Raw genomic sequence first — 20852 nt, 5'->3', positions numbered from 1 at the left:
GATATTGCGCGTTGGGTAGCTGCTTCGTTAAATAATTGTCAGCAACGCGCGCTGACGTTTTCGTTCAGTTGACCGCGTTTGACGAGCGGGCTTGCGCCAGAGTGAGCAGAAATACCGATTTATCTGTACTCTTTCCGATTTTGATATGCCTACCGAAAATCACAGATATTTTCATAATACTGACCGAAAAGTCATAAAACCATTTCCCAAATCATTTACTGTATTAAACTCGATATTGAAATCACTAGGGTAACTGTACCAGGTTTCGGCGAAAAACGTCCCCAAACACTCGAAATTGGGCCGATTTTCCCTCACGATTGAAGGGTGGCCGCGAAAAGCTAAAGTGCCTAAATAATCTGGCCACACTGGCTTGCATTGCGGGCCAAGGTGGAACCAACTTCTAAACAATAATAATACCGCAAAATCGTATCTTCACGCAAAAAGCAGCTACTGCTAAGCAAACGCCGCCCGTGACGTGTTGGCCAACTCGCCCAACAGTTTGCGAAGGGTTTCCCGTGTTCTCTGCGATAAGAAACACATCCCTCGGCAACCTTCCCAAACAGTGACCTCCCGGCAGTGTTGTGCATCTTGTTGCAAAGCAATCGGTCCGGTTTCGGCTAGCTGACCGGGAAAATTGATGCAAGGTTTTGTTTTGTTAGCTGCTATTTGCGCTCCCGTTCGGACGAAACGCGAGAAAAACCGTCCGCCCACCCCTGCCGGGAAAACGGGTGGGGAACGCGGCCAGTGTGTGTGGTGGGGCAAATACTGATAGTGGTCGCGTACGCAAACACGAGATAGAGAGAAAGTTTGTGGAAAGTCTGCTGGTGCGGTGGCGTTTCGGCTGTGCTGCTTTGTGTCTGTTTTTCCGTTGTTGTTGTTGTTGGTTGTTGTTTTTTTGGGAAAGTCTTGCTCAACCGACCGGAGTGTGTCGAGAGAAGAGTGTAGTGGGAAGATAGCGAAAAACTCAACACCATCGGCAACAGCAACCGTAGCAATCACGCAGCAACCATTCGGACCAGAACGTGCAATGGCCGACGATTACTATGTGCAGAACAACTCGAACAGTGATGACTCGGAGGTAGAACTGAACCTGAGCAGCCCGGAGCTGAAGGGCTATCTGAGCAAGTGGACCAACTACATACACGGCTGGCAGCCGCGCTTTATCGTGCTGAAGGATGGCACACTGTCGTACTACAAAAGCGAACAGGACAGCGACTTCGGATGCCGGGGCGCGATCAGTCTGCAGAAGGCAACGATAAAGGTGAGCAAATTCCGGAACCGGCGGGAGGTTCAACCAGTTTGACCTCGAACTCGCCGGGCACGATAAGCGAGTATCGGGGTTGCATTGTGGCAAGGAATGGGCGACCCGAAAGTCCCACTGATTACAGCCCCCCTGGACGATGGGCCTAAACCCAGCCGGCAGCATATTTATCACCGCCCGCAATTGACTCTATTAACCCCGAAACATTGTGTTCATGAGGGAATTCCATTCCGATGGCTAGCTTTTGGTCGATGAGTGTTAAAAAAAAAAATTCTTCTTTTTGTTTCTTTCGCAGTCTCACGAATTCGACGAATGCCGGTTCGATGTGGCAATCGGACAGAACGTGTGGTATCTGCGGGCGGAAACGCCGGAAGACAAAAGCAACTGGATCGAGGTGCTGCAGTCGTACAAAACGGACCTGCCGGAAACGGTGAGCTTGCGGCGCCATGGCAGCACCATCTCGCTACAGTCCAACACACTGTCCACGGCGAGCGGCAGCAGCCTGAAGCGGGTGAGCCGCGGGCTGCGGGAGAAGCTGCACGAGATCGAAACGTTTCGCGACATACTGTACGGGCAGATCGATACGCTGCAACGGTAAGGCGGCACGAAAACACAATCATAAGCTCTAGTTTGACCCAAAATTTCTCTCCTTGCAGCTACTTTGACGCACTGCACACCAAAAACGAAGACCAACCGCCGCTCGATCTGGGCGATGGGCTGAAGCCGATCGATTTCCGCGGCGAGGCGATCACGTTCCGCGAAACGACGGCCGGCGTGATCATAACGCTGCAGCACTGTCTCGACATCATCTCGCAGAAGGAGGAAAGCTTCAAGAAAAAGCTCGACAAGGAGCAGGAGCGGCGGAGAAAGGCGGAAGAGCTGTACCGGTAGGTTTGGCAAAATGGACAGTCCTTTGTTGTGACGAAAGAATGGCAATGTAACCATATCTCTCTTCCTATCCATTGCAGAACTGCCAAAGATGAGCTGGCAAAGAACAGGAACTCCGTTATCCCCGGGCCAGATTTAGAGGTAAGTGGGCGGAAGGCATTCACACAAATCGGGACCGTTTTGCTTTGCAAATTACTCATGCCCACGGTGATGCGGAGGCTAAACAAAAGCGTGCACGTTTTATGGAGGTGGAGGGAGGGCCCTTTGTGCAACGTGTTCAGTGTGCGCCGGCCGCGTGTATGATTCAACCAGCTCGCTGTAAACGTACAATTTGTCGATTTTTAGCTCCCTGATAAGAGCGATATCGCGCGTTCTGTAGGTGGGACGTTTCTTTTTCTGGCTGCTCGGTTATCAAGATGTAGTTCGTAGCGGCGGCGCGGCCCCCAACGTGGACAATGTTAGTTGTTCAGTTCGTTTTAACAACTGTGTTTGGGATGTTTGTCTTCTTTATTTTGTATTTATTTTGTTTAAGTTTAACTGCGTGTTGTAGGGTTTTGTATGATTGTTCATGTTTCAATGTGGTTGATTGATTTTCAAAGGATTTCAAGATACGATGGATGATTATTTTATACAGTTTAAACTGTTTAAGTCATCACTCTTATTTGTTTAGCTTTATTTATTTAAGTTAAATGATTAACTGGCAATTTTATCTGGCTTTTTTGTTGTGCTCAAAAGCACAACGCATTCATATAGGTGATCTTGTGGTGATCATATGCCAATATTGTGAACATTAAGACACTTTTTGCAATATTTCATCTATAGTATCGTTATATATTATAAGTTACTTTATCTTTTACACGTACCAACAATCAATTTCTCTATTTTTATCATATACTGTGCGATCGTTTGTGTGCAAAAACCCGTTGTTTAACTCCACTATCCACGGTCAATCACGCACGCTAAACAAACCTAACAGGCTGAAGGGCACATTAGCGCAAGCATTCAATAACGACCACAACATTGAATCGTTTTTTCCAACGATTTTAAACAATCAATGGTGGTGACGCTGGTAGTGTTTTTACATTTAATAGCTCTATAAACAACCGGCAATATTTACCGGGCGTATTGTTTCACTGCACTGCCGCTGCAGATAATTGTTATCGTTGACACAAAACCTTTTTATCTTGCACTGCTGATGGAGGGATTAAATTTCCTTCCAAGCTTTTAGCGCGACGAAGAGTACGATTTTGGACACGACACACATTAATCGTAAGCTTGTTTACTTTCGGCAACACAAGCACATACACACACGCGCGCGCCAAGTTTGTCCCCCCGGCTTGCCGTTAACCTCGCGGCTCGTTCGTGGATTTTTGAACCAATAAAATGAATCACCTTAACGTTCGTGCCATCGGTGCCAATGCAGAAATTTTCTCAACCACTGTGTTGTTGCCCGTGCCCTTCGGCGCCTTTGACCCTGGCGGCGGTGACTTTGGGATGGGATCGCACTGAAGAGACTGCGCACAAATGCGTGCCAGTGCCTGTTTGAAACAAATGGTGGTTTACGAACGAACGAATTTACTACCATTCCGCTTAGTTAGGTATGCAACCGGGGGACGATAAGTGAAGCGGGTCTGCCCGAACGTGCAAACCCGTCCCGGAGTGGGTTGATAAAAAGCGGGCTGATCCAAAATGTGAACACACAATTAACCCTGAACGCGGTGGTAGCGGCACACTGCGCGACTTTGTTTGCCAACGAACGCAATGGTTGTACGCATTCGTGTCACTTTGGGCGTTTGTTGGGTGATAGTGATAGGGGTATGAATTGCTTTTTTAGTACAGCGACACCGGCACATCGCGAAGGGCGATGGCACGCGTCGGAAAGGTATCGAACGTTCCGTTGTTCGTCGACCTGGCTTCGGTGGCTTCGGAACCGCGCGAGCAAACCTGTTTTCGGATTATAGGTCATGGTTCCCGGCAGAAGAAGTGCTGTGTTTTGGTCGAGTGGGGGAGAGAAGTTGTTTTCATTTTAGGTAACCGAATGGCCGATTGATACGTTGCCCAAAACAGCCCTATATCGAGTGCCCTTTCACCACTCCACACACATGCACCCACCGCGAGAGATGCGACGGACTTAGGAACTCACTGGAAGTGCAGCGCAAGAAACCTGTTCGTCATGATGTGTGTTGGATCCGTGTGCCGGATCGTACGATCGATCGATGACCGTCAAAACTTAAAATTCACCTAACGCTCGTAGCCTCGTTTCGCTTTCGATGGTACACGGCCTGGTCGCATGGTCGCACGCGCGCGCGCGCGCCCGCGTAATCACACGCGGTGATGTATTGTACGCGGCCCGTGTGTGTGTGTCTGTGGGATAGTGACCGATCAAAATATTTGGGGTACCTTTGGGGGGATTAGTTCATCTTTCCCGATGGCATCTCTCATCCCGGTGGCGGTGCTACTGTCCGGGCTGTGGGGTTTGGATGGATCGCTGGTCTAACTGCACGCACGCATCGTTTGTCGGTCGTTCCCATTCCAAGGGACAGGCTTGGGGATAGCTAATGGGTCTCGATGCGTTGATCCATTTTTGGTGGGGCATTGTTGAAGAGCATGCTGTTGTTGTTAGAGATTAATTAACGACTGGCAGTGTAGGGTCTACGGCTGATTTTGGACGATTGCGTGAATAACGAACAGCGAAGAAACGGTAGTAGAGAGAGATGATGTAAACCATATCGCTTACAAACAATAATTTATTTTCCAATACACACTTATGACACTTTGTATAACAACTACAACAGTTTAATTGTTCCTTTTTAGAATTTAAAATTATCAGAAAACATCCCTTGGGCGGTTAATTTCCTCCCGGTGGTTTGTCGGGCTCCTTCTCCATCCCCTTTTTTTGGGAGGGAATAAAATAGCCCTAAATCATCGACCCGGCGGTGATTTTTTGAAAGTGAAAGGATGTTGAAACGGGCAGCCAGAATGTAGGTCAAAACTGTGAGATGTTGGGTTGAATAATTGTGACGCTATCTTTCGATGTCCCAAAGCGCTGCTCCCGTTCCACCGCATTTCACACGCCAAGTGTAACAATCGAGAGGCTGGGCAGCTGTGCAGGATTAACATGTGTGCGAATAGCCGCACAACGAAGGCACCACAACACGAATTCGCCCGATATTGTATAAAACATGATGAAAGGAATGTGGAGCGCTTTGCGAAAAAGCCTATCGCGCGTAAGTAGAGAAACGGTTGTAAAAGTTTGAATTTTATTTTGCGCAAGGAAAATAGCGGCTATTTCTTAATAGTCTTGCTTGCCGCTTGGCCTTACACTTGTGACTTGCAGTGGCAGTGCAAAAGGGAGTTGCCCTTTTAGTTACAAGTGTGACAATTTGCTACTCGGAGTGGAGAAACGATGGCAAGTTTTCCCACTTTTCGGCCATTTTTTAACGGTGCAGATAAAAATATATGCCACATATCTGTGCTGTGTTCAACCTTGAACGAGATTCGTGTCCCAAAGTTCGTTTATCTCTGCGCAGACACGAACTTCAGGTGTTTCTGGCCGCACCAGGTTCCCCGCTCGGTGTTGTTTGCTTTCTTTCTCTTTCTGGGCTGCCGTTCGGCCCATCCTTCGCTCTTTTCGATCGTGATCATTTTCTCGATCGTTCCCTTTTTCCACGGTTTACCGGTTTTTTTAAACGAATTGTAAAACTTTTCTTTCTCTCTCTGTCTCGGGTGTGTTCAGGTTTTATAAACACCAGTTATGTAATTTGTTGGGTGGCATCCATATGGCCAGTGTGAGACAGTTTCAGTTTCCTTTTGTTTATTATTGTTCGTAAAGTGATTGTAGTTTTTGGGACTTTCAGTTTTTAAAAGTAGTTTTTCGTGCACTTTTTGTGCATGCTGTTTAACAGTTCAAGTGTCAGCATCGATTGTCAAACCATTTTGATTTTTCCAAGGCTTATTCCTTTTCTTTATTGTTACATTGCTCCTTAACCCGATCATACAAGGGGCCTTTTGAACCTGCTGAGATCATTACAATTCTCGATTCTATCTTGGCCGTCCTGGCAAAACTCGGTACCACCTGATCTGTAATTACAATTGGGCAATCAATTGTTTCATTTCCTAACAGCCACCGCTGCTGACCACACTGCATTCAATCGGGCCGCGCTGTTATTGTTATTTTCCAACCTGCAATAAACCTTATTAGCCCGATCGCGCGGGGTTGAACTTGCGCGTTGATTGATATTTTCGTTCATAAAGCCCGGCAGGTCCAATTGCTTTTAAAGACGAATTGTACTTGCCACTGCTGCTGCTGCTGCTGCTGTAGCTCAAAGAAACTAAAGGGGTGTAGAAAAAGGGTGGCTTTCGATTGGACACACACATACCGACTGCAAATTGCACCCAGTGTTGTTTGTACGGTGTAATGAAAGTGAAGCTGGCAGGACCGATTAAGCAAGATGCATGCCAAATTGTTTACAATTGTGTGCTCGGTGGTGGGTGCTTTGGAGCTCTTTAGAGGAAATGTTATTAAACACGAGGTTTCAATTTCGTTGTGTTGACGAGAACTGTGTGGGGAATTGTTGTTCGCGATCAGTCGAGAAGTTAGCATGAAGATCATTTTAATCTATTTTTTCTAGAACTGGCAATGATTAGTTGCAGGCCGTTATAACATACGGCAGCTTAACGATTGTTTTCTTAGAAAACATATCTCCTGATAACGCATCGATATTTTTGTTTGACTCACCTTGTCAAGCCTGTTAGTCATCTCTTGTTTACACAACACGCGTACCTGTATTCGGAGTAGACCGAAAAGACGCTTACCGATTAAGAAACGGCCATTCTATGCTGATATTAATTATCAAAAAAATGTTTTAAAATAAATTAAAAGCCTTTTCCGCATCCACTCTCTTCGTTGGTTTGATGGAGGTGTGTGTGTGTGTGCGCCTCGTTGCAAATCATAAATCAATCGATCTGTCTGCGTGCTTGCTCGGATGTGACGCACTGTTGTAACTGGCCGTTGCCCAACACCGCGCATGAAGAAGAAGAAGAAGAAGAAGAAGAAGAAGAAGGACTGTAAAATCCATCGACTAAACGCGCGCCAAGACGGCGTACGACAATGGCACAAAAGCTTCCCGAACTCTCCTCCGATGTGGCGCGATCGAGATCTCCCTCACCACCGATGCGCGCATGCATCGCGAGCTAGAGCCTAGAGAGCCACCGTTCGGGCGGCAGCAGCAGCAACACCCGACGCAACCACTCCGTCAACGAAGCGCGTCAACGCACACACTCTCTCCGGGCCCGCGGGTCGTTACGAGGGCCTGCCGCACTGTCACTTTCGGTTGTGCCGTCGTACGGATCAGGCTGACTCGCTGCGCGCGCGCGTTGCTGTGTTGCAGTGTGTGATAGCTTCTGTGTGTAAAGCTTCGCTGGTGAATGCATCGCCCGGGGACAAATTCCGCATGATACGTAGCAGTGCATCAGCTTCCCGCCGGCTTGACAAAACGCATCCAAGGGCGAACAAACGGTTTCGTTTTGGTAATCGGATTGGAGTTGTGTTTTGAGGGGAAACTGTTACCCAAAATAAAGCCCTTTCAGTGGAACGGTCGTGAATGAAGTGTGGATATATTTTGTGAAAACGTCTGCAGTGTGTGTGTGTTTGTGTGTGATTAGCTTTGAAATTAGCTTACAAATTATTGGTGATCTTCGAGACAGTTTGCAACCATGCCTTCGCTAACAACGGCACGATTGTTTAAAGGGCTGCTGCGCAAAGAAATAGTAGGTGTCTTATTTGTAACGGTGTAAAGTGTGGAGGAATGTTGATGTTGGAATAACCTATAAGAACAAGTGTGTTGTGTCCCAACTGTTATAAATAATTTAAAAATTTGCCAAAATTTGTGGGTCATTTTTGCTTCATCATACACATGACGATCGTTTTGGAACTGGACTTAACCTTCTTCGTTCCAACAATTCAGTGTCTATGTCGTCGCCCAATCGGGTGACCTAATACCCCTTACCATAAGCTTCGAAACTGATCGTTGCCAATCAACACACCTGTCCGTTCGACGTTCGAACCGAAATATCATGGCTATTATCGTTTGCAACAAATTATTACTCTCCCTCCCTCGGCCGGCGCGGGAGGCCTGCAACTACGTTGCTGTGCTGTGTGGAATCGAAAATGTCTTTACCCCCGAAAATGTAAACAATTGCTTTTACGAAACGCCGTCCGAGCGGTGCGTTGGTTTTGGTCGGCCATCCGGTGGTAACCCTGGCCCAGTTGGTGTCTCAGCTGGATCCATTAAGGTTCACCGATGGTCGGTCCGGCCACGGATAAGAGCTCTCTGTGTACGCTGGAAATGTAAATTCGATCCTGTGGCCTTCCTCCGCGTAGAAGGCGATCGGGGGACACGTTTGTTGTGTTGTTTACTTCGGGGCGGATGAGCTTTTTCGGGCGTTGTTTGGCCCCGGTGCTTTTAAGCGTATGTTGATATTATTCTCGAGCAGCAACTGTTTGTTTGGGCGAATTATTCTGGGCGGTTCAGTTTAATTGCGATTTGTTTTATGTTGCTACGCTGACCAATGGGTCAGCCAATTTTACGCAGTGGTTAATGAGAGCGGAAGAGGTGTTGTCGATTTTATTTGAGTTTTAAGGAAATAGGTTAGAATTTCTATTAAGGGCTAATTTAGAAGCTACATCAAATTAAATAATTTATTGATAGACTTTTGGAAGTAAAAAATCTAAATATTTCTTATAAATATTGGAGTAGCTTAATGTAATTAACAGAAACCATCGATTTCAGCCTATTATTACACTCGTAAAGGTTCTGATGAAATTCTGTTTGCAAAATTATAAATAATTTTACTTAAGGTCATTAATTTTAGAACACTTACTATGCGAACAAAACGATTGACTTACAGTCATAAATTGATGCTCTCGAGACCAAAAAAAGGAAGCTTCAGAGGCAAAAATTGGTGAATTGAAAGCGGCAACGACTGCATCTAACTATCGAGAACAACCTCCTTTTGAACAATGATCTGTTAATTAACTCTGTTTAAACCTAAGACCATTAAACTTGAACTTTGATGACTTGTCTTGGTGATTCTTTGTTATGTTTGTTTTTCTGAAAATGAGATCAACTTTGAGTACGATCCAATAACTTGAAAACTACGTATAAACACATAACATTAATTTACAGACCTTAAAACCAAACTCTATTGCCGCATATTCGGCAACAGGTTGATGATACAACACTCAAACACACCGCGAACACGTGACATAATCACCAGTCAAGTTCACTTTGTTGAGGTCCGGAAATTGGGATGATATGCAAAACTCCTCCTCCTCCTCGCCATCGCGGCGGGGACACAGCTCGGCAAGAAAACCACCACCAGCCACGATAAAACTGTCTCGCCATCAGGCCAAGCCAAGGCTAAGGTCAGCTGGTGGTTGTGGTTTTCACCTGCACCACGCCAAATTGCCAAACTCTCCTCCCCTGTATATGGCTATATTCGCGTGACATCCCTCCAAAAACGCGACGCTAAACCAATTCGGAAGATCATCCGGTGGGTGTGTGTGTGTGTGACCGGATAGATCGCTTCGATGGTCACATCTTCAAATGGTGCACTTCGGTTCGCCGGTCCAGTTTCGAAGCATTAGATGAGAGGGCATCAACGGAGCAATCCTCTTAAGGTGCAAGGCTACGGTCAGCGAGCGTTGAAAGAGTTGATTAATTAGTAGCGCTAAACATTGAACCTTCAGTTGGCAAGGTTCAGACACGGTGTCGAGCTCAGGTGGATTGATTGTGGCAGGCCCTCAAGCCTTCCAAGAAGAGAGGGCAATTAAATTGATGGGTTAGATCACACCATAGGGGCAAAGAGGGATTTTAGTAAAGTAACACCATGCTGCTGGTACCTATCACCCAACTCTCACTTAATATGGCGTCGGTAAGAGCACAATGCAGCTACGAAAAACACAACTATCGTCATTTCGTCTCATCTGTCAAGGAGCAAAAGTGGATAGGTTTTAATATTCCACGTGTGTTCGTCACTGGTGCGCCCAATGACGGCGAACGCGTCCACGCGACCCTGCCCATGCTTGGGTGCGCGGGTGTCGTCACCACCGCACTTGCACGTCTCACGCGATTATGAAAGCACCGAGGAGAAGGAGAAGCGTTGATTGATGTATTAATATTTTTGCGCCGTTTCGGAACAAAAAGTCCGGGATGAAATAGAAATGTGGCGCGGTGTGGATGTTTGAGTACAAAAATGGAAACATTCTTTGCTTGTCTTCTCCGATCGGACGTACGATCGTTGCTTGAATGCTAATGGCGTGAAATTATTTCTTTTTTGTCGAACCTTCTCCGTCTAAAAACAAGGGAAAGAATAACGTCAATATGATTAACCAATAAGATCCGGTAAATGGTTTGTGTTAGAGATGATGACGCATCGCGTTAGTCTATGTTTGGGAAGATGTTCTTAGTTTGTTTGCGCTCATCAGCTTTAGTCACATTTTAAACAAACAAAGCCATGTGCGAATGTCTACTCAACTCATTGGGAGGAATTTTTTGTTGTATACTACACTCTAACTAAGCTTTACTCTAACGATTTGTTTACTTTCCCCATTAACCCTCTCTTAGGAAGGACCGCACTCCACCATTCCGGAGGATGAGTTCTTTGACGCGGTCGAAACGGGCCTGGACAAGATCGAGGAAGATCGTCAGCTGCGAGTAAGGTTGAAATATCAATCGCAACAGGTAAGCTGCATGCAAACAGAGGCTCTATGGAGAAGAAATGCTAACGTTATCATCCTTTTTTTGTCCCTTTCCACAGTCCCAGATAAGCAATGTGAGCTCGTTGCACAGCCCCAGCGCCGAGACGGAGGACGAGATACCGCAGCTGGCGGAAGACTTCGGTACCGGTGCGCAGGCCAAGAGCCACAAGCTGTGGCCCGAGATCGATCGGATCTGCACGGAGCAGCTGACGCAGGCCCGGCAGGGCGTCGGCGAGGACGGCAACGGGTGGCAGCTGTTCGCGGACGAGGGCGAGATGAAGATGTACCGGCGCGAGGAGGAGGTGGACGGTATGGTGATCGATCCGCTCAAGTCCTGCCACGTGGTGAAGGGCGTAACGGCCCGCGAGATGTGCCATTACTTCTTCGATCCGGCGTACCGGAACGATTGGGAGACGACGCTGGAGGATGTGCAGATCGTGGACAATGTGGCACCGGACACGCTCGTCTTTCTGCAGACGTACAAGCGGATCTGGCCCGCCAGCCAGCGGGATGCACTGTTCTGGTCGCACATGCGCCGCATCACCGACAATCTGGACGCTGGTGCGAACGACGTGTGGATCGTGTGCAATCATTCCAATCAGAACGAAGAGTATCCGGTAAGTGGGGGATTGTTTTGCGAGATGGAGCTGCTCTCTTTTAATGATCGCGCAACATGCGAGTGGATAATGTGCACATTTGGTGGGCGATTCTTTCGTTGCGGTGGTTTTTTCTGCCATTTATCTGATGTTTGCATACTTGTGTAGAGCTGTTCCGTGTAGAGCTTTCGATGCTATCTTTGCACACATGTGTGTTATGTGTTGTGTAGAAAGGTATTCCATTGCGTGTGAGGCGAGTTATGGAACGAGGCGATCACTCACTTGTGCGACATGTGCTTGTCGTGCTGTGGGCTCGTTGACATGATTTGTACCGGAATGAGTTGAACGAAGCGTAAACCATGTTTGATTTGATGAGTGATTTCGATGTTCTACTGGCATGAAATAGCATTTCGTCTCGTTGGGTGGTAACTTAATTCGCGTAATAGGGGAATTTAATCCATTCGCTGTAAATGGTTATGCTACTTTTAAGTACCGAAGTACTGTCACATGAGATGTTGTCAGCTTCTAATCAGCTGGACTTTGGTTCAGATCTAAACTGGTCATCACATCAAAATTGAACAAATGTGATATTGGGCGGTTTCGTGGTACAGGTGTCAACTCGTACGGTTCAATAACATGCCCCTCATGGGTTCAAACCTAGAATGGACCGTCTCTCCGTAGCAAGGATTGACTATCATTCGGCATGTGTGAACGTTACGCCAAATAGAAAATAATGAATCCAATGTTCCCCTTGGTTTAGGGGTTCCAAACCCTTAAAACGGGAGTTTATAAATTATGTTTTTAGTATCTTTATAAGTAGTTTCTCCACAACAACAATATTCTCTGTACCAACCTTCTATAAACGTATGCTTTACCACAATTTCAGCCCGCTAACCAAGGCAAATGCGTACGAATCTATCTAACGGTGATATTAGTTTGCCAGACCTACCTGCCACCGGGCAAGGACAGCAAAACAGCAACGCGAGATGATCTGACCTGCAAAATTACCTACTGCTCCACTGGTAATTAAACGTGTATTGCTTTAGAATTGAACTATCCCGGTATGCTAATACTCGATCGCTTTGTGTTCTCTCCCTCTCTCTGTCTCTTCCAAAACCAGTAAATCCTGGCGGCTGGGCCCCAGCGACCGTGCTGCGCGCTATCTATAAGAAAGAATATCCAAAGTTCCTTAAGCGTTTCACCGGATACGTTGTTGATCAATGTAAAGCGAAGCCGATCATGTATTAGAATCATCGGCAACGGCACAGAAGTAGGTTCTTCGGTTGGTTTATTATGTGTTTTTTATTATTATTAAGATTTAAGGTATCTAGATGTTGTTATATAGATATGGTGTTAGTGTGTGGGTGTGTATACTTACACACGGAAGTCACACGTTCGATGCACTATTTTCCTACTCTTCTTGCTGCAGTTTCTCGGAGCTGCGCGGCTGTATGCAGGAAATGGGTAGGAAAATCGTGTAGTAGTAAAGTGGACAGAGCAGACGATAGCAGAGAGTGTGCGTACATTTTTATCCCGGAAAATAGTTTCGGACCGTTTGGTAGGCTACAAGCGAGAGAGGAAGTGTGTCTGGTAAAGCTTTCCCATAGCGCGCAGTAGTATATCGGATGGACTCTCCCGGCCGGCACTCCCAACACCGGTCGAATCTGTCGAACATATCTTGAAAAGTGGCGTTAGGTTGGGTTTAGGACTGGTCTGTGTCTACGTTTGTACCATAGATTGAGGCATATATAGGTCTGTCCCCGCTAAAAGGGGAAAGTGAGTCGAGAGAGGCGCGTACCGTACTGCCGTTTGTAATATTTCACACAACTAACACAAAGACAGTCAGCCCTGTTGCGCGAAATTGCTCGGAAAAGTGGCTTTAGGTTTTATTGACACTGCTCCCCGTTTGCAGCAGCGACAGATAGGACAGCGAAAACTGATGCGAAATGCAACAAAAAAACAAAGCAAAAAAACACCCGATCTTTTCCGTCAAACGACCTCCATCTTCGCGGTGTTTCAACGCAGTGTGAAACATTTCAAAGGTGAGCTGAGAACGGTTTGAAACATTTCAAAGCGTTCAGCGTCCCTCGCGGTTCGCGGGTTACACCGGTTCCTTCCAGTGAAAAATACGGGTTGATGTTTGATATGTGCGTGTGTGCATGTGTGAAGGGTTTTTTAAGGTGTGAAAAAGAAGATGAGCGATGGAAATCCACTTGCGGTAGATCTGGTGCACAGGTCGATCGTCGTAAGGTGTAAATTGTTGCGTGTTTGCTCTAGTGTTAGTTAGTAACATTTAGTTTATCGATGCAGCCTTCTACTACTCCAGATTTTTGTTTTCTTTCCCTCTCTTCCCGTTGCTGTCGTTAGTGAAGTGATGAAAGCAAACCTGTGAGCATTGTTAGCTAATGTAAAGTGGAGAAAGAATATATATATACACACAGAGAGAAAGAAAAAAATAACACACAAAAACTGAAAGATTTCAAGTAACGCTTTGAACGAACATTTGAAAGAAAAAAAGTAACACGTTGTTTCGTTTCGTTTGGTTGTTTCATTCAGTGTGTTGTTTTGTTTCGTGCTTTATTTTATCTCTTTCCTTCCTTTCGATTGATATTCGTTCTATTGTTCCATTTGTGTAGTTTTTGTTACAATGCATCATTAAAATCGACTGTTCAATTTGTCTTACATAGTTTTGGCTTCACAGGAAGGGGGGAACGAAATACGCCTATCTTTGTTCTTTTTGGTTCGCTTAGTTTTTTTGTGTACTTTGAATCGGTCAAGTTGTCCTTAATATGAAGGTCTCTATTACTTCCGTGTATAGTGATGGTACATGTACGATGTGTGTTTAGTTTTTTTTTTTCTTTATTTTATCCATCTGGAGCTACATTTGTAGTTTACGCTCGCCAACAGTAGTTATGCCAGGAAATGGGGGTTTAGTTTTCTGACTTACATTGCATATGACGATGATGTGATCATGTGTGTGTGTGTGTTTTATTAGGCGTACGTATGAGGGGCAAAAAACGGAGGAGAAAAATCCCTAAATGTTTATCCTTTATTTTCGCTAGCGTTCAATGGTTCTAGTCGGTTGTGTGTAGAGAGCAGACTCTTTTGCTGAGGTTGGCAATCTGTTTATTGTGATATTTCTGTTTGGTTTCTGTTTGTTTTTGGCGTATTATGTTACGGCTTGCTTTAAGAGAGCGGGACTATGATGAGTGGGTAACCAAATCCTTTCCCTAAACAGGCCCCAAATCACAAGACATGACAGTCTATCCAGTGTAGTGGCCAGTGCTGCCAGCGTGCCAGCCACACTTGGCCCTAAACGTTTCGCCCCTCCTATTTATTATCCCTTTCCTCTACACGCTCTGCCATTCATTTCGTTCTATAAATATATATGTACAAATATAACATGTATCTGTTTTGTTCGGTTCGTTTTTTTCTCTCTCTCTCTTTTGCGAAACGAAAACACGCGCTCAGCAACTTAACGAAACAGATTCGCGCACGCAAAAAGGAAACGCGGTCGGTACTACTGCCGCCCGTTTTTCTTGCTGCTACACAAACACACGCACACACACCTGGGAATGGGTTCATTCGATATTGTCTCATTGGTTTACTTCATTTACGTTTACGGTTTAGGGCTAGGGCTGTTCATACACGCACCGAGGCCGGCAATGCGACGGACTGCTTATTACCGCCCAACATGGGCCCAACACTTACAGCCTAACACGGGGTACTTAGTACTTCACGGAGTTCTAGGTGTTTGTTAGTTTGTGTATGTCTTCTGTTGGAAGGTGTAAGGTTTATCTATTTCAGTTTAGTTTTAATAGCTTTTGTTGAAAAGAAGGCGAACGAAATAACGCACAAAAGAAATGGTTTAATTTGAATGTTTGAGTTAATACACTCCGTACGGATATGTTATTGTTGGTGATGCTTTCCCACTCCGTATGAGCCATGGCAATGTCAAAAGCTTCTATGTAAAGAAGCTAGTATGTATTTTTTGTAATGAATTTGAAAGAAAATTCGTTAAACTTGTCACAAGACACGGAAGAATAAGCGCTTGAGCTACAATTTGGAAGTGCATCGTATGCAATGCAGCGAGAAGCAATGAGCGTATCTCTCTATTGATGGTACAAGGCACTGCTAAAATGGTAAAAATCTTCAAAAACTAAACGAAGACAACCAAAAACCAATGTTCTAAGCTTGCATGTGCTTGGGTTTATCGTGCCGTTGTCCGTGTTTTTTTTTTGTTTGTTTTTAGTTCGCTGTTTCGTGTGTGGTTCGTTATTCAATTCGATTTCATTATATACACAGTGAATGTTGTCATCTTTTAAACGCTATCAAAAAAAAAAAAAAAAAAAAGGAAGTAGACTTCCCCATCGTTGACAGCGTGTTATGGGGTTCCGCTCTTAACTTTTACACAGTAAGACCCTCCGATTCGATCAACTTGATTGTTTGGTAGGGTCCCCTCTTCTTTGCTACCCTTTTAAAGGGCTCAATTGTTACCAATTCTTAACAAGTGCTCTTCGTAACAAGCGTGTATGATCCGTTTTTCTCTCTTGTATGTCTCTGTGTGTGTGTTGTTCACTTTTGTACCACGTGTGTGGGACTTTAACTGGAAGCTTTCTGTTCAACGCTTTATGCTCTTCGCGCAGTAGTTGAGCAACCCTGTAAACATGTAACTTCCTCTCTCTCCTCTCCCTCCAAATCTCATCCTCTACTTCCCAGTAACAAATAGCAAAATTGTAAAATTGGATGTAACCTACAAACGGATAAACGGGGGGAAAAAGTTACTATTCACCCGGAGTCGGTGATTGATGGCTTTGGTCCAGTGTTGGCAACCACCTTCGGAAGGATTGGTGGACAGACAGACGCACGCGGTGCGCAGTAAACTATACGGAAGAGAGTTTCACAAACGTAACAGTTACGCAATGAAGATGGCGTGTTAGGAGTAACGTTAAGCCGATCAGTTTGAGAGTGTGGTTAAGAGAAAGATCCATTCCATTCTTCCTTCCATTAGTCTACGCCTCTTTTAGAGTGTAAGGGCCTCGTTTTTGTGTGTGTGTTAGGTTCTAATCAATTTGTTTTGCGCTTGTTTTTGCCTCCTCTTTTGGCAACAATACTATCTAATAAGGGGAAGTTTTCGCTATGTCTCTTATTTTCTTATCTTATCATTTTCTCGTTTTATGCTGGGTTTTGGCATGCTTTGTAATGGTCTTGTGTTGGTTTAATTTACTATCAATTTTGCTAGCGCTTGTGTGTTTGCCATTTTGTTTCTGACTTTTTTGTTATATTTTTCATTTGTATTTTTTTTCATTTTCTTTGCTCTTCTCTTTCTCGCTTTGTTTTTCTTTCTGACTTTTTTATTGTGTTTTTCTAATTAGTTTTTCTTTGTGTTTTGCGCTGCTCTCTTCTTTTCCAATATTTTTGTTCAATTCTCTCATTCATTTAGGTTTTCTTTTCCATTTGGGATTTGACTATATGAGTGTTGTTTGTTGGTTGGTTTTGGCAAAGCAAAATTATTTCCAGTGCATGCATTGGTGTGAGATCGTGCCCTTTTGCTTGCGCGTTGCAGCCAAGATAGTCTATAAAAAATATACGTATAAAACGTTCGCATTCTCCCAAAGGACGCATGATGGTGGCTGATGATGGAAAACGTCCTTCAGTACAATGTGTTTTGGCATGCGTGTTAGGGGTGAACTCACTGCTCACGTGGCGGGCAGCCGTTGATTATGTGCGGACACGTGTGTAGAAACGATCCACACACAATGACATTGGTATTGGTGAAAGGGGAAGATCTCCCGGGTACACTAAACACTAACGTCCTCCCCCCTTCATTCAGTCCTTTGTGGATCGTTGTGGAATGATTCGATCGAGGACGACTTCAACCTCGCCGCGGGTCGTCGCACATTTTTACACATTTATCTGAAACGCTTCCCGCTGCAGTTTCTGGCCGGCACGGGGCCGGGGCGAATGGTTGCTCGACTTCTTGCCCACCACGTTGCTACCGATCTCGGTCGCGCTGCCCAGGCTCGATGGGTTCACGGACGACACGGCGAGCGTGGCGTCCCGCCCGAGCAGGTCCGAAAACCGGGCCGGCGGTGTTATGTGATCGGAATAGTTGGGATAGTTCGATATACTGTTGCGGCGGGAGGGTAGAAAGAATGAAAAAAAAAAAAACGGTGAAAGTGATACTGCCCCCGAGGGGCGGTCAACGGCACAGCGCAGGGCCACACAGTGACCGCAAGCAGACGGCCATCATCAACTTACCTGAAAGTAGTTTCTTCGTTGTGGCTAGAGTACCCGCTAGAGCTACGCACATGCCGCTTCGGTAGGTTTTGCGACTGTGCTTTGGCAGACTTTCTCGGTGGATAGGGTGGTTTGGATTTTCTCGATATGCTCGAGGGAGAGTTTTCGCTAGACGAAGACGTTTCGTCTTGCGTGTCTGTGCAGGATAGAAGAAAGAAAAAAGCGAATGGGAAGGAGGTGGGGGGGGGGAGAGAAACAAAAAGAAAAACATGGAAATTAACAGAAAAGAATGCAATAAGAGGAAGTAAAACAACATAATGGAAGGAAAAAAGGAAGGAAAAAAATCGGGTTAAAAAGTTGATAAACGAAACAAAAACAAACATAACAGGCAGGGAAAATAGAAGAAGTATATGCAAATGTTCAAATGAATTGCAAATTGAATGAAAAGGAAAGAGTTAATGGGAAAGAGAGAAAGAAAGAGAAAGAGAGAGAGAGAGAGAGAGAGAGAAAGCGAAAGAGAGAAAGAGCGTGTTGGTGTGAGTGATAAAGCAAACAACGAAGCACTTGCGCGTTGATATTAGTCATTTCTTTTCGTTTATATACATTTCATAGCAAACGTAAAATCAAAAGGTCAAATTAAAAGTTGTTTTTTTTTTGCACATCGTTGGTTAAGCGGTTAACATTCCTACAATGCGTCACGCTCAACCACAATCGTAAAGATGGTGGAATTTGCGGAAAGCTTGCCAATGTTATGGAGCACTTTTGCTGTAAATTAAAAATAATTTAAAAGCCCGCGGATCGATGAAGATGCGGCAAACGGGGCAATTAAATCCAAACCAATGGAACAGTTCAAAAATTAAGGAGAAACAGAAGAATAAAAAGTCAATTTGCCGACTCAACTGTGCCGGACGAATACGTACCACGATGGTGACGGTAGTTGGACTGGTTGGAGCGCGAGGCAATATCGTTGTCAGATTCGGAACCGAGTGTATCATATTCTGTAATCGGTATATGAAGTGTTAGTATCTTCCTAACTTCGGAATCTGTGGATCCGGGATTGTCTGATTCTATAAATTGATTTATATCTAGAAATGGTCGGCTTTATGGAGCAAGACAGCGAGCAAACATCAAACGGTTATCGGCGCGAGCGTACTCACCTATTGGTTCCGAGGTGGCCGGATCTCGGAGCCGAGATCCGCCCTTTCTGCGCACTTTCGTGTATTCGGGCTCTTTGTTCTACGGGAGGTTTTTTTTTTGTTAACGAAGAAGAAAGGGGATATTTTTGTTGGTTTTGGTTGGTGTGTTTGTGTTTCGGGTTTCGTTTTTTTCGGTTTCAAAAGTCGCAATGTAGTCAGACGAAGGTCGAACCGCGGGATGGTTGGGTAGTTTTGGTTTGGAAGTTGTTCCAATTGCATTGTTCCAATCGTATCGGATGTGGTAGCGCCAGGCCAGGATGAGAAGGACAGCACGGTTGCATCAGCACATGAGTGTTTGGGGTTCGTTTTGGGGCGTTGTTACATTTTTTTTTGCAAATAAAACAGGAAGAGATGTATGTGCATTATCGTTAAGAAGGTCGGTACGGATAACCCAGCAAAGCCCACAGCAACGACAGCAACGACGAAACGCACGAAACACGCAGCAAGGGGGATGTTTTGTTTCGCCGTTTCGAGGGACATTTCCAAGGATTTGGTTTGTTGTTTTGTTGGATGGGCGGTTTGGTTTGTGGGGAGAGTTTTGATTGATTTGTGGTTTGCATGTGGTTCGATCATACACGCAACCAGCGAGAGAGAGAGAGAAAGAGAGAGCGGGCGCGCGAGAGCGATAAAAAAGAGAGAAAGAGAAAGAAAGAGAAGAGAGATAGAAAGAAAGAGAAAAAGAAAAAAACACCATTTGGGACATTTTTGATTTTTGTTCGACTGTGATTCGATCGTGGGCATTTGTGCTCTCTTCTGCCTTCTCGATTATCAATGGTGATGATGGTGGTGATCATGTTGGTAGTGATGGTGAGCGAATAGTGCGAAACGATCAGCAGCTAGTGAGAGGTGATTTCAGTTCGAATACGAAACACGATCGCAAAACAATTGAAACGATAATCGAAAGATGATCGGATGAAGCGAAACACAGTTGATGAGTGCCAATTGTTAAGGGGGATAGATGAGTGATCGGTACGAAAGAATGCAAGAACGAAGCATTATATGGTTTGCTGGCGAACGAGATGATCAAGAGCAATGGAGAGGCTGGTTGACCAGGACAATTAAGCTAATTTTACTGACACTCTATTTGGTACTGATTATGATCTTCAAAGACTTAAGACTCAAGACTCTCTAAGGTTAGGAGCTTGTTGTACCAATAGGATCAACCTTAGTAAAACCTTGAAGAGGAATAAAAGATCATCGGGATATGACCTGAACAACAAAAGTGCAACATTTCCGACAGGTTCGCCGTAAGAGATACTAGCAAATCGAGAGACGAACGACGATCGATGGTAATAGTGGTAGGAGATGAGTCGACGACGATCATGAGATATGGGATGCGTACGCAACAATGACCTTTGCTAGAAGATAGAGATGAACACAGTGATGAGAGACAGAGTGAGAGTCAGAGAGATGAAAGCATAAAACGGAAACAGCTGACGCTGATCATGGTGGTAAGTGATGGGAAAGTTTGGAAAAAAGGAGATCTAATGAAAAGGATGGCTGTGGAGTTGTTGGATGGTTGCGTTGGAAGTGTGTGTGTGTTTATTTGTGCGCGCTCATTGTCATTGTATGTTGATGATGAGGAAAATAAAAACATACAGAGAGTTTAGTTCCACAATGGGACAAAAATGAAACAGATAGAGAGAAAGAGATGGCATAGAAATTAAACTTACATGATAGCTTTCGGTTTTAACATCATGATACACAAATGATCCTCTTACCGAGTGATATGGTCCACTGTAGACATTTCCACTGTATGAACTTTCGCTGTACGTTTGCTTGTTCAGCTGAAAGGTTGCATACGGGCAAATGTCTTCAATATACTCTGTGAAAAAAAAAACCGGAGAAAAGGTATGGAAAGTAGACGGTGAGTGAGTGGAGCCTTTCGGCAGGTAGAACGCGGAAGTGAA

The 20852-nt window shown here is 45.0% G+C and overlaps 2 protein-coding genes across 12 annotated transcripts in view; one reads left to right on the top strand and one right to left on the bottom strand.

The window, feature by feature from the left end:
* Nucleotides 1–355: 355 nt before the first annotated feature.
* LOC121592392 (ceramide transfer protein) lies at nucleotides 356–13994 on the top strand. 2 transcript variants are annotated; one of them, XM_041913802.1, is made up of 8 exons: nucleotides 356–1261; nucleotides 1557–1855; nucleotides 1918–2148; nucleotides 2230–2290; nucleotides 10777–10893; nucleotides 10970–11527; nucleotides 12393–12528; nucleotides 12627–13994. In XM_041913802.1, the coding sequence occupies exons 1-8, from the start codon at nucleotides 1028–1030 to the stop codon at nucleotides 12752–12754; spliced, it is 1764 nt and encodes a 587-aa protein (XP_041769736.1). In that variant the 5' UTR covers nucleotides 356–1027; the 3' UTR covers nucleotides 12755–13994. The 2 variants fall into 2 exon arrangements, with proteins under 2 accessions (XP_041769736.1, XP_041769737.1); XM_041913803.1 differs by lacking the exons at nucleotides 356–1261; nucleotides 1557–1855; nucleotides 1918–2148; nucleotides 2230–2290 and adding an exon at nucleotides 7470–7918.
* Nucleotides 13995–16888: 2894 nt separating this feature from the next.
* LOC121592674 (Down syndrome cell adhesion molecule-like protein Dscam2) overlaps nucleotides 16889–20852 on the bottom strand; it is a 107836-nt gene continuing 103872 nt past the window's right edge. For 6 of the 10 annotated variants that reach the window (XM_041914325.1, XM_041914321.1, XM_041914320.1 and 3 more), the window contains 5 exons: nucleotides 20616–20767; nucleotides 18904–18982; nucleotides 18667–18831; nucleotides 17768–17942; nucleotides 16889–17636 (listed from right to left, as the gene is read on the bottom strand). In XM_041914325.1, coding sequence (XP_041770259.1) covers nucleotides 17411–17636; nucleotides 17768–17942; nucleotides 18667–18831; nucleotides 18904–18982; nucleotides 20616–20767 — 797 coding nt within the window. In that variant the 3' untranslated portion in view covers nucleotides 16889–17410. Of the gene's footprint in view, nucleotides 17637–17767; nucleotides 17943–18666; nucleotides 18983–20615; nucleotides 20768–20852 lie in introns of those variants that run through there. The other 4 variants (XM_041914326.1, XM_041914329.1, XM_041914328.1 and 1 more) reach the window with 4 other exon arrangements.

The sequence above is a fragment of the Anopheles merus genome, chromosome 2L (assembly GCF_017562075.2).
Source record: "Anopheles merus strain MAF chromosome 2L, AmerM5.1, whole genome shotgun sequence".
NCBI classification, from domain to species: Eukaryota; Metazoa; Arthropoda; class Insecta; order Diptera; family Culicidae; genus Anopheles; species Anopheles merus.
The sequence above is the reverse complement of the archived record's forward strand: the minus strand, read 5'-3'. Positions and strand labels throughout refer to the sequence as shown.

Coding starts and splice junctions, on each gene's coding strand:
- LOC121592392 (XM_041913802.1), top strand. CDS start 1,028: ATGGCCGACGATTACTATGTGCAGAACAACTCGAACAGTGATGACTCG. Junction 2,291..10,776: donor TCCCCGGGCCAGATTTAGAG/GTAAGTGGGCGG, acceptor ACCCTCTCTTAG/GAAGGACCGCACTCCACCAT. Junction 12,529..12,626: donor AATTACCTACTGCTCCACTG/GTAATTAAACGT, acceptor TTCCAAAACCAG/TAAATCCTGGCGGCTGGGCC.